The sequence below is a fragment of the Apostichopus japonicus genome, chromosome 20 (genome assembly GCF_037975245.1).
Source record: "Apostichopus japonicus isolate 1M-3 chromosome 20, ASM3797524v1, whole genome shotgun sequence".
NCBI lineage: Eukaryota > Metazoa > Echinodermata > Holothuroidea > Aspidochirotida > Stichopodidae > Apostichopus > Apostichopus japonicus.
This window is the reverse complement of record NC_092580.1, coordinates 6,696,891-6,709,112: the sequence shown is the minus strand read 5'-3', so window position 1 is coordinate 6,709,112 and position 12,222 is coordinate 6,696,891. Positions and strand designations below refer to the sequence as shown.

General features: G+C 37.6%; 1 protein-coding gene across 10 annotated transcripts in view; it reads left to right on the top strand.

Annotated features, from left to right (window-relative positions):
* LOC139961174 (plexin-B-like) overlaps window positions 1–12,222 on the top strand; it is a 50,921-nt gene that overhangs the window by 4,342 nt on the left and 34,357 nt on the right. For all 10 annotated transcript variants that reach the window (XM_071960153.1, XM_071960149.1, XM_071960152.1 and 7 more), the window contains 5 exons: window positions 1,142–2,247; window positions 6,409–6,633; window positions 6,888–7,016; window positions 9,377–9,489; window positions 9,954–10,083. In XM_071960153.1, coding sequence (XP_071816254.1) covers window positions 1,216–2,247; window positions 6,409–6,633; window positions 6,888–7,016; window positions 9,377–9,489; window positions 9,954–10,083 — 1,629 coding nt within the window. In that variant the 5' untranslated portion in view covers window positions 1,142–1,215. The remainder of the gene's footprint in view (window positions 1–1,141; window positions 2,248–6,408; window positions 6,634–6,887; window positions 7,017–9,376; window positions 9,490–9,953; window positions 10,084–12,222) is intronic.

Here is a 12,222-nt window from a genome sequence, read left to right as displayed (position 1 = left end):
ACAGGAAATAGATACCGGAAAATAGCTCTGTGAAACAGAAAGGTACACTAGGCTGTTCATACTAGGGTCTTAACAAAACTACCAGTACCTACCAATAGCTACCTGTTACCACATATCAGGGAGCTGCTATTCAGATGGTATATATGTTAGCAAGCATGAACTTGCAGAGTGTGTCATAGCTTACACCCATTTGTGTGTTTTCATATCAGAAGGGCTGTACAGATACTTGGTTGTTTTTGTTTATGTTTAGCCAGCTGGGCAGTGTAAACTATTTGTTCTGCTTTAGCGATATTGTTTAGGGTAATATGCAGTTGCATCAAAATTATTAAAGTTGCATTATGAGTGTAATTTTACACCAATCTGGTTGTATATACCACACTTAACCAATGGAAATAAAGGTAGAATACCTGATAATATAAGCTGTTACTGTAGTATACCAAAATCCCAACACAAAGAAAGATGGTACTGAGCATGCTTTGCAAATATTGCAAATGTAATGTCGATACTACATAATGCAAATGAAGTGGTAATTGGTGGGAAACAATGATAAGGGGTGCTAATTGTAATTATAAACACATATAAATATATATTACACAGTACTTAGTAACATTGAGGGGTATACAATAGTGTTGTAATGTTACATGACCTGGTCATATGGATACAAGAGTTATAATCAGGTTATCCTGTTAAAGCTTTCACAAGTTTTTATTCTCCATTGTGGGATGTATCATATGGCTGAACTTGTTGCTACATGCTGCTGCAGTGTCAAAGCTAATTTGCTTAAACTACTGAACCAGAGCAACCTATTTCTTATTTTTAATATTTTTCTCAAACTTAAATGTGCATTTAAACACACACTTATATCATTTTACACTATTTCTAAACAATAGTCATCAACTTGTTTTCTTTCAAGTAGCCTTTATGAACATTCTTGTTAGCCTCACTGCTTCTGTTAATCTTCTGCATTATAGGTTGCACTGGTCAAATATAAAAAGCCATGGTTGTTATTAATTTGAAGTTCCCATGAAATATCACATACAAATTGACTAGAAATGAGGTGAGTAGAATATTTCTATTTATAACATCTCATAATACAGAAATGTAACTTTCTTGGATAATTTCCTTTCTTTTATTTTTACAGTGAGACTTAAATCTTTTCTGCATACTGGTGGACATTTGAGATTACATAGCTAATGTACCAGATCATATTTCCAAATGGAACTCAAGTGCAAGACTGTCTTCATCTTTTTATACATTTTATACTTTTTCAATGGAACCAAACATTCATGTTTTGCCTTGTTGGATGCATACAACTTAAATTCCTTTCCAGTTAATTCTGACACAAGTTTGAATCATTTCACTGTGTCAGAGGATGGAAGTAGCATTTATATCGGAGGAGTGGGGAGACTGTATCGCTTATCAAGAGACTTCAGTGGACTCACCAGTGTGAGTACTCAAGATAATAGTGGAAATAATACAAACAAGATTTTATCTATTGCACCTCAGCCAGTGGACAAATTAATTTCATGTGGATCAGGTCTGAATGGAACATGTCAGCTTTGGAATCTGGATGACTTGACATATACAAAAGATGAAACTCTATCTTCCCTCAAGGTGACTGAAGATCAGAATCCAGCGATCGGTTTAGTGGTTACTCATCCAGCAGGAGTTGATGTTAACCTCGCCCTCTATGTTGCTCAGAATATCAGAGGAGCATCACCAATATCTGCCAATTGTTTGTCAAGATCAGATAGAATCTGCCAGATGGATGATAATAGGAGGACAAATCAGTTTTCAAACAGTGTAGTGGACAACTTTTTGATCAGATATGTTGCCTCATTTTCATATAATAACTACACTTACTTCTTTGCATCACAGCTACAGGATGCAACAGGTAACATACAGCCAAACTACATTGTCCCTAAACTGAGCCGTGTTTGTCAAACAGACAGTTCATCAACAATGGACGGTTTTACTGAAATCACTTTAGAATGCAGAGGGGTTAATAACACTCTGTATAGCATTGTACAATCATCCCAGGTAGTGGATGGTCAACTCTTTGCTGTATTTGTCAAGAATAATGAAGATGAATCTTTCGACCTAGCTAGTCAGTCTGCTCTCTGTATATATGAGATGAAGAATTTGATTGAAAAGTTTGAAGATGCAACAAGTGACTGTTCCTGTATTCGAGATGGAGGATCAATTTACAGTGCCAACAATTACCTGAATAATGCTCGATGTAGACTGGTAAGTATGGTAATATACTATATTTTGTCAGTGTAGCTGTAACAATGTAAGTCAGATTAGGTCCTAGTGAGTCACATTCCTTCTCATGCACCAGTATTACACAGTTAGTCATTCACAATACATTGTACAAAGTCTACCTATAAAAAAATAGAGATTTACACCCATTGTTTGGGCACATTGAAGTAATTAGAAACTAATTGTAAGTTTCTTTTTCAAAACGTAGTTTAATTGAGATGTTTCATGACGGAAAAGATCTATATTTTTACAATAAAAACCAATCATTAAATTGATATCCTCCAGTGTGATAGTAGGCTGGGCTCAAGAGCAGGTGCATAGCTAGACTTGTGTTTTGAGGGTGTTCTTCTACAGGGGCAGGCATGAACTATTATATTAAAAAACATTTTTCTGACCATTTTATTTTGGGGTGTATTGACACACTTGGAGGTCTAGGTCCAAATGTCGCTAACTTATCCATTAATAACATCTATAAACAGTACAACAAACTTGTAGTTACAGCTGTCAGACAGACAGATCAGCTGTATTGTTTGTGTTCCTAATTACTATGGGACCTAATATATGTAAGTGACATGTCCTACTGTGATAGATTACCATGCATTAAAGGCTAATGTGCACTTGACCAACCTCTGGGCCAAAAAGTGTTGAACCAATTGACCAAGAAATATGAGAGATAAATACTTCATTGCAGAGGATCATGGCTGGACCAGAGCAAATTGTGTGAGATTATTTTGTAAATTAGGAAATAAACCCTTTGCTGTGTGACACTGACTTTCTCTCTGTAGTATCTGTTCCTCAGGTAGGCCTATTTCACTTTTATTCAGTCCCTCTCTGCCACCTATGACCTAAACTAAAACACATTGCAGTTCAAATTCATTCCAACCAGCCTCCAGAGTGTCCTTTGTCATATTGAGCCATGCAGCTTCAATGTACAGTACACTGTATCTTTATAGCTGTTACACAAGCCAAATACCAAATTTACAGGTAAAATAGGTATGGGACCAAACCATGTGGATGGAGCAAGACTTATTCTTGGGGGGCTATCATCAAAACATTTGCAACAGCAGGCAAATGGAGGACAAACAAATCTATCCAGAATAGACTAGTTTGATATTTATATTGTCACCCAAATGATTTTGTAAAAGTACTGTGGAGACTGCTAATATTCACAAGAAATACCATTAATCAGTATTATGCAGGTGCGTATCAAGGGGGGGCGTCGGGGGCGCGCGCCCCCCGGGTAACAAAAAGAGGAGAGAAAAAAAAGAGAAGAAAAAAGGAAAAAAGAGGGAAAAAAGAGGAGGAGGAGAGGAAGGAAGGGAAAAGAAAAAGAAGAAAGAGAGAAGAAGGAGAAAAGGAGGGAGTAAAAGAAAAACGCGAAGACACCGGGAAGAGAAAGAGGAACAGTGACATCATTACAGCGCTGAAGGGTAGCCAGTGACGGATCAATGATTTCGTAAAAGTGTGCCTCACCCTACCCCTTACACCGACAACTCATTTTTGTTGACGTTTCCATTTTCCTCTCTCACTAATGATCTATATATATACTATATATGGTCTATCATAACGCGTGTGTAGAATTGTGCTATGAAACCAACTGTGGCTGGTCTCGAACTCGACCGTGTCGTCGGGGAACATGACGCATTTTGGGATGGGGGCGACCGCCCCCCCATTCAGCACTTTTTTTAAATGATATCGCTAAGTAATTTCAAAATAGAAAGTGCTTAGATGCAACTGACAAGGCCTGGGAAGTGTCATTTCCAGCGATCTGGGAGACATTTTCGGCAAAAATTTGCTTGTACGCTTCGCGCTAACAAATGGTCCTGGGTAGTGCCATTTACAGCGATCTGGGAGGCATTTTCGGCCAAAATTTTCTTGTAAGCTTCGCGCCAACCTATGGTGGCGCTACGCTTAGATAATTTGCCTACAGGCTTCGCCCCTCCCTTGGCAAATTCCTCGCTACGCGCCTGTTCGAATTTGTAACGCAAACAGCAGATATCACATCATATCAGTGAGCATGAAAATGGCGTTCCAGGATGAAAATCCTCAAAACTGTCCGACTTGCCTGAAAGAATAACTGAAAATTTTCGCGCGCCAAGCGCGCGTTCAACTTGTCAATGTCAATATCATATAAGCAAGCATCGGTTACTACATCGCATGCCATCATGTACCATACGGTCCGTTCAAATTGCGCAGTATACTGCGGGATGCTAATGTAAACAACGACATGTCTCATGTAGATGTATAAAAAGCATGGAGGTCCAATTATGTCAAAAGTTTCTTTTACATTAGTAATGGCGAATTAGGGGCTGCACCCTGCCGCGCAGTGGCGGAGCGTCCATACGGTCAGGGGCGGATGCGCCCCCTGACGGACTCAAATGGACTGCTGGCGCCTTTTTCAGCTCTGTACCACTTTTTACTTATTCTAGATTTTTGACTTTTTTGTTGCGCTCTCATCTACTTATTGACATTTGTCACATTTTGTTGGTGTAATTTGGCGATGACACCCTATTCTTCGTTTATCTGCAAATTAGCCAGGCCCTGAAAGGGTCATTTCCGGCGATCTAGGGAGTATCTTTACTCAAAATTTGTCTGTGCGCTACGCGCCAACCAGTGGTCGCGCTCGGCGTAGATGGTGTCGAAAGCGCCCCTACAGACCATTCTCGCGCGCCCCTCCTGACCAATACCCCTAGCTCCGCCACTGCCGCCGCGCCTCCTACGGCTATGTGTGTAGTGTTCGGTTTCGGAAATATCTGCTATTTTTTCATTTCCTTCAACCAAGTTTTATAATAGCCGTTATAAGAGGTTTAATATTTGTACACCAATAAATTAACTGTGTCTGAAATTTCGAAAATTTCTGACCAACATTCTGCATCACACTTCCCTCTACTCGTGCAATTTTGACCTGCCTGTTAGGGGTTGAAGGTAGTTTTACTATATTGGTTGTCCATAGAAGAAATTTTGTACAACATTATGGGTATGTTTTGAAGTGAGTTTATTCACGAGAAATGTGAATTTTCAAATTCTGAACAAATTTGGGGCTTAAAACCTAGAAAAGTGGGGCTGACGGGTATTGTGGGCCGCGACGTAGAATCACCTACAAAAGCAAAGACCCACAGGAGATGCGATCAGGTCGAACATGACGTGTGCCGGGTTGACAATCTTCAAAAAGGTTATGGATGGAAAAAAAAAACTATTAGGAAATACTTGGTTCTCAGGCCAAAAGTGTACGTCTGGTTGGTCATTTCAAGCCCGAGAAGTGCCGTTTCCGGTGATCTGGGGGTATCAAAACCAGAAATTTTCTTGTACGCTGCGCGCCAACCGATGGTGGCGCTCCGCTTAGATAGTAATTCGCGCCCCCCGGGTTAGAAAATCCTGGATACGCGCCTGTTATGTATACAAATACTTAAGAAATACATTACAATCAAATTCAGTTTATGACAGTTTCAAACATATTTTAATTTATCTTACCATTATGGTTTGTGCATGAACCATACAAGAATTAAAGCAGCCTTTACACAGTTAAAGTTATAACGATAACAGTGACTAAAGTTGTTTTAGTTCAATGATGTAAAAATGTAACAAAACTCTTTTTATTGTAGAAAAACTAGAAATAATTTGAAAAATTTGTTTCCCTCTGCTGCTAAACAACTGTTTGCCTTTGGACAAATTAGTTTCAGACAACTTAGGTACCCTGATATATTAAAGTTAAATTTCAAGATCATTATGAAGGCATGTATCTATGGCAAGCTAATGAAAGGGGTATGGCAGTTGTTGTCTTTGTTAACAGATTATTTTGAAGGGCAGTACAGTAAGCAGTAGGGGCACCAACAGTAATTTCCAGTTTGTGCCATCGTTTAATTTAGCCCTGGTAGTAAGGAACACCAAATTTTTGAATGGCATGATTCTAATCATTACTTCAGACATTACATACTTTTCTAAAGTTTTTTCTTTATAAAGACTTAAAAATGTATCTACTATGCCATAATACAACAAACTAACAGCAGTTTCTGTTCAAGCACACTTGACTGATAGCCAGCGAATTAACCCTGAAAAAATCCCACCTGTTTTAAAATATGGAATCAACTTCAGGTAGTGACATCCAAAATTAAGTTTCAGGTAAATTGTCATGTAACTTTTTCATAGAGTCCTGCAGCTCAGTGTGACCAACATGGTTCACTACTACCATGTACCACCACTCCATTAGCAAGATATCCTGAGAGAAATCCAGACCTAGGTCCTATCCCAGGAGATGTTGTCTTTGAACATTCAGGAGAAACATTTACCTCCATCCTGGTTACCAAGACAACGGTCCAGACTGCTTCACTGAATGTGGCTTTCATCGGTTCTCAGGAAGGGCATTTACTGAAGGTGAGATATTTTGATGGCATTCTTCATACAGATGATTGGTCATATAATTTTAACTTAAATTGTTTTAACTTAATTTTAAGTACATAAAAAGACAATAAGAATATATATTGAAGAGACAAAATATATACAAAGCATACTTAAGTAAACAAATACCTACATAGAAAGTATGTAACTAGTATGTATTTTACAATCATTGCAGTATACAGTATGTCGCTCTATAATTTGATCAACCACTTAGTACTTAACTTCTGTAGGTTCGATTTGATGTGGCTAATGCATCGTCAGGGGTTGTATATGAACAGCTGGAGTTACAATCCTCTGTCCTTAGTGATACCTGGATCAGTAATGATAATGAAAGCATCATGGTACTAACAGAGAGAAAGGTAGGTCATTTTTCAATTTCCTTTAAGGTTAAACTCCACTTACAAAAAAAGAAGCACAAGAAACAAGTTGTGAGTGTTGCTGATGTTGCAAATTATTGTGGATTTTCAAATACTCTGTAATGCAGCTTCTTTACAAACTCTTTCAAAACCTTTAAAGTTTCAAGAAAGCCTCACATCTATGAAACACCTCACTATTTGCAGTGTGATGCTTGCTACCCTTCGTAATGAGTATAGCAACATCTGGATAATGAGTCACACTAGGAACACACACAGTGCTGAGTATCCCTGATGAGTCTCTACACAGGTATATTCACTACTTGAGATGATACTCATCGCTGATCTGATTATACCACAATGGAGAGCTTGTACATTTCCATTGTTCACCTCATTATATTTTTGTCACATACAGTGTTGAAAACTACATAAACTTTTGAATTTTGAATACAAAATTCCTTGAATCACAAAATTGCTTGAAAAAGGTAGTGTAGGGCGGTGTAGGGAAATTCCAAACAGTATTTCAAATGCGATCTTTCAATCTGTGATATTCCTGAGTTTGTTTTCCATATTACAGTTAGCTTCCAATTATTTCCCTGTAACAAGCCATTGGTACACCATTCGGTCATGATAGCAAAATTCACCCAAACAGTTTGTATTTATGTGTAACTCTTTGTCTTTTGTTACCTGGTATAGATGTGCCTATAAAAGTTAATGTCTCTCTTCCATTTGTCAAAATCAAATCTGTGTGTGCTCGACTCATTTCCAAACAAATTCTGCATGTTAATTTGCCACCCTGAATTTTATGTAACTGAAGACCACCATCGCCTTCCCCCTTCTCTCTGCAGCAAACAAAATATTCCTGACTTAATTTTGAGTGAATATATATTGCAGATCAAACATAGTATGGCTTCTGCATATTTCAACACTGTTTCCTGCCAAATATTAGCTTTCAAACACTGCCATTAATTCTCTGACATGATTTACACTCAGAAATCCTTCTCATGACGTAGTTGTATAAACCTAGTAAGCTATGTAATATACAGAAGAAAAAATATCAAGCATATTTTCTTGTTGTGCGTGATTGAGTAACAGTAGTATAAAGGTTTTCCATAAACTTTGGAAATGTTGGTCTGATCAGCAGATTGCCTAAAATTTAACAGTATTCAGTGCAGTAACTATATGTGTACAAGCTTATAACTACCATCGGCGACTGTCAAGTAAGACACAGCCGATAAAATTATAAAATAATAAAACAGTACAATAGATACTAATTTGTAAGATATGTTGCAAAATCACATTCTGTTCAAAAGGTTAATAATCTATACAAGAATTAAACTGGTTCAGATTCTAACAAGACCTAGTGTTTGAACCAAGGAAATGAGTGTAGTTGTTACTAGAACATCTTAAATGTTCGGTAGTTTGAAAGTAACAAAATGGGCCTAATTTTATGCTGTCATACGTATCCCTTTACTAGCCTTTTGTAAAACTTTGCTACTTATACAGACATGCAAGTAATGTTACAAGGAATCAAAGTTCGACAATGAAGTTTGTGTGTAACGTGTATGGAAGTTGTCAAATGTTTCCAGAATGCAAGTATTAGCCAACCAATTCATCAGAAATATCTGACACTCCTTTCAGCTAGCCTTTTAGCTAGCCTGGTGAGCCGATGAACCAGTACTATTATTTCTAAAAATTTGCTCAGTGATCTTATGAGATTGTGGAAATCATTAATTATTTTATTTGTCAACTTTTCTAATGGAGAAAAAGTTAATGGTATCTTGAGAAACGAAAAGGAGGAAAAATAAGGCTGAACTTTCTTAACATGGGCCCACAGAAAGATCTTAAAGCAGGGTGGAAATGATTTTCTCATTTCCTATGGGCTCTCAAATTATCTTCACAATTGTTTTTGCCACCGCAAATGCAATGCTCTGTTGGCCACTATTTGGAACAATCATTTGCAAACAATAAACAACAAATCCATTTTAGACCTGGCTATTTAACTTTCAGACAGTTTTCAAGCATGTACATTCACATGTGAAGCATATTCATGATGCATACTTGACACCCGTGCTGAGTCAGCTGCACAGCAACGATCGAGGTGTGTTAAATGTGAGGCTTCCCTTACTCACAATATACATATATATTTATATAAACTGGATTGCATTTGACCAAAGAATCCTCCAAATCTTCCTGACCGAGCAATCGCTAATTTATGTCAATATATAGTAATGATTCCAATCATTTAAACTTAGTTATATATTATCAGTAATCACATGCAGACATGCTAGATATTTTAATAAGCTCTATTAAAGTGAGATGGTGATGAGCTGGGATATATCAGTTGAATAAATCTTCTCTTTCAGTTGATGGAATTGTCTGTCACAAACTGCAGTCAGTATCAAACCTGTGATGAGTGTATTAAACCAGGAACTAACCGTGGAGATCCTTATTGTGGATGGTGTACTCTGGAAAAGAGGTAAGCAGCATGAGTGCTTAAGTCAGGCAATGGAGAAGGTTCTTAATCTCAATTACCTCTCTTTATCCAGCTGTAACAATGGGGACCAGTGAGGTAACTTGTAAACTTATAATTAATGCTGTGTGGGCTTATATGGCAGCAACCTATAACATGTTCCTTGTTGTACTTCTGTTCTTGACAGTTATATTTGTAAGTATTTCAATAAATTATTTTTTAGGTGCTTTTGGTGAGAAACTGGTGAATTTGAAAACCAGATTTCTACAAGAAGAAAACGTCAAATGGGGGCAATTTTTACATGGTTAGAAAGAGAAAATTAAGAACCATGAGGACAATGTATCAAAATCTTCCATCAGACAATTCCTTTAACAGTTATATTTGAAAGTGTTAATTTATTATTGCATCCTATTACAATATCACTTGCTAGTATAATATTCTCTCTTGTACTTCTTATGATTTTGCTTTAGGTGTACAAGGTTTAATGATTGTGATGGCAGTGATGATAGTGAGAGGTGGCTGCCTTTTAATGAAGATGAATGTGTTACTGTCTCAGCTTCACCAGAGCATTTACCAGTGGATGTCACCACAGATAGAAATGTAATTCACTTTCTGTTCATAAATGAAATAAACAAATTATGTTTATTTTGAATATTTGCAGTGTTCTAATTACTAAGAAGAGCAATAAACACAAGTTTCTGTAGTCTTCAAGATCCTGCACATGTACATAAATTCCCATAGGAGAAAACAAACATTTTGAAATGATTGGAATTTGAAGTAATGAACAGTTTGGAATTGATCATTTTAGGAAAGATTGAAATGGTTTGTATATGTTTTAACAAAAACATTTGATTAACATACTGTATTGCTTATGGCCCCCTCTGACCTAATTCTGATGGTTTAGTCAAGGAAATCTGATAAAATTCATTGCATTGGAAGGGAGAAGCCATCATTTACTGCTCCCTATCAAATATTGACCAGAATTCCTATGGTCCAACTGTGCATGTCTTGTACTGCCTGGTCTGTGTGAAGTACTTTTTGTTGTTTTCTGTTGCAACCAATTAAATAGTTCATGTTATCTAAGAACTTTCCAGCTGACCAAGGGTGTAGGAACCGGGGGGGGGGGCTGGGGTGGCGCTAGCCCCCCAGTGAAAAATATGGAGGGCCGGAAGTATCATTCTGCCCCCAGCTTCGCAAGTCAGAAAACCCCTTTTTCATTTCCAAATGAGAAAAAAAATCTCATTTGGAGCACCAAATTGCACTTAAGGCCAGGTGAAAATGCAAAATTATATACAAAATGGAGCGGGTGGATTGAAGTGTGCTATATTGCACCAAATTGCATCTGAGGCCACCTGGAAATTCCAGGGGGACACCCCCTCCCCTTAGACCCCTCCCCCATGCCGGCCATCAGTCTTCAGCCCCCCCCCCCACTCAAAAGTACCTTCCTACGCCACTGCAGCTGACAGTTGTGTCAATGTCCTTATCAGCCTACAGATACAAGAGGAGTGTAATTAAGCTTGGGTCATTTGAAATTTTTGATAGAAACCAGAGAATCCTTCACCACATTTAGATATATATCCAATAAATGTTTGGCATTTTATATTTTTCCTTTAATTTCTGTTATAATATTTCAGAGTTATACATTTATTGGAATGGTACTTCTCATAGTCATTACCAGCCTAATTGCTTTATTCATAACATTACCAGGATACCTCCTTATTGATGGTATGAGATATGTGTAGTGCATCGCACAGGGAGCCATGTGTTGGTTGCACATCTGTCCCTTTCGGCGTTCGTTGCTATTACACATTATCATTACTACGAATACCAGACAAATTAACGCTCTTTAGAAATGTAGAGTTTATTGCCGAAGATGTCACTTTTTAAGACGTAATTGAGGTAATTATATGTATATTATATTAAAGCTTTGGCTCATGTTAGTATAGGGAAGTATAAGTGAGTTTGTGACTCACAATTTGTATTTTAGTTTGTACAACGTGGACCTATTCTCAGCGTGGGTTAGCCTATCGTGATATCGTGTGGTAGGCCTAGGTTTATTGTTTTAGAGAATGCATCACGATGGTATTTAAGTTCATTTTGAGTGTTTTCTAGGGCTTAGTTAAGTTTTGTACTCTTAAAATATATCATTATAAGTTCACATGCCTTGTTATTGTTGTATTCGAGGGAATCGTGCAGGCATGAGACTCTTCCGCGGAAACGCGGATTTCCGATTATTTTTTTTTTCATTTTCGCGTTTTTTCTCGTAATTCGCGTTTTTTACTATTTTTTTTATTTAATTTTTTTTATTTAATTTTTTTTATTTATTTTTTATATTTTTTTGGCCGAACATGCTGGACTCTGAAGGGAAGGAACACCGAATTTGACCAGTGGTGGAATCAAGTAGCACAAAGCAAGCAAAAAAGCCTTTTTTTGGTTCAAAAAAGCTAATGGAGAAATTATACAAGCAGAAATTCCACACTTTTTTGGCGAGTTACGTGATGTGATAGATTCCATCTAGAGTCCACCATTTAGCATTTAAGCCCTCCTTACCTGACAAAAAAATTCTAAAGGGGAGGGGGACACCCCCTCTTAAACCCCTCCCCCAGGACGGCGATCGATAAATTTCAGATATTTTTTCCCTGGCTCAGTCTCATCCCTGATCCTGTTATTCGTGTGTTTCATTGTCTAGGCTTAGCGTGCCTTACGCAGAATTGCTAAGTGTGTATAAAGTATTTATGT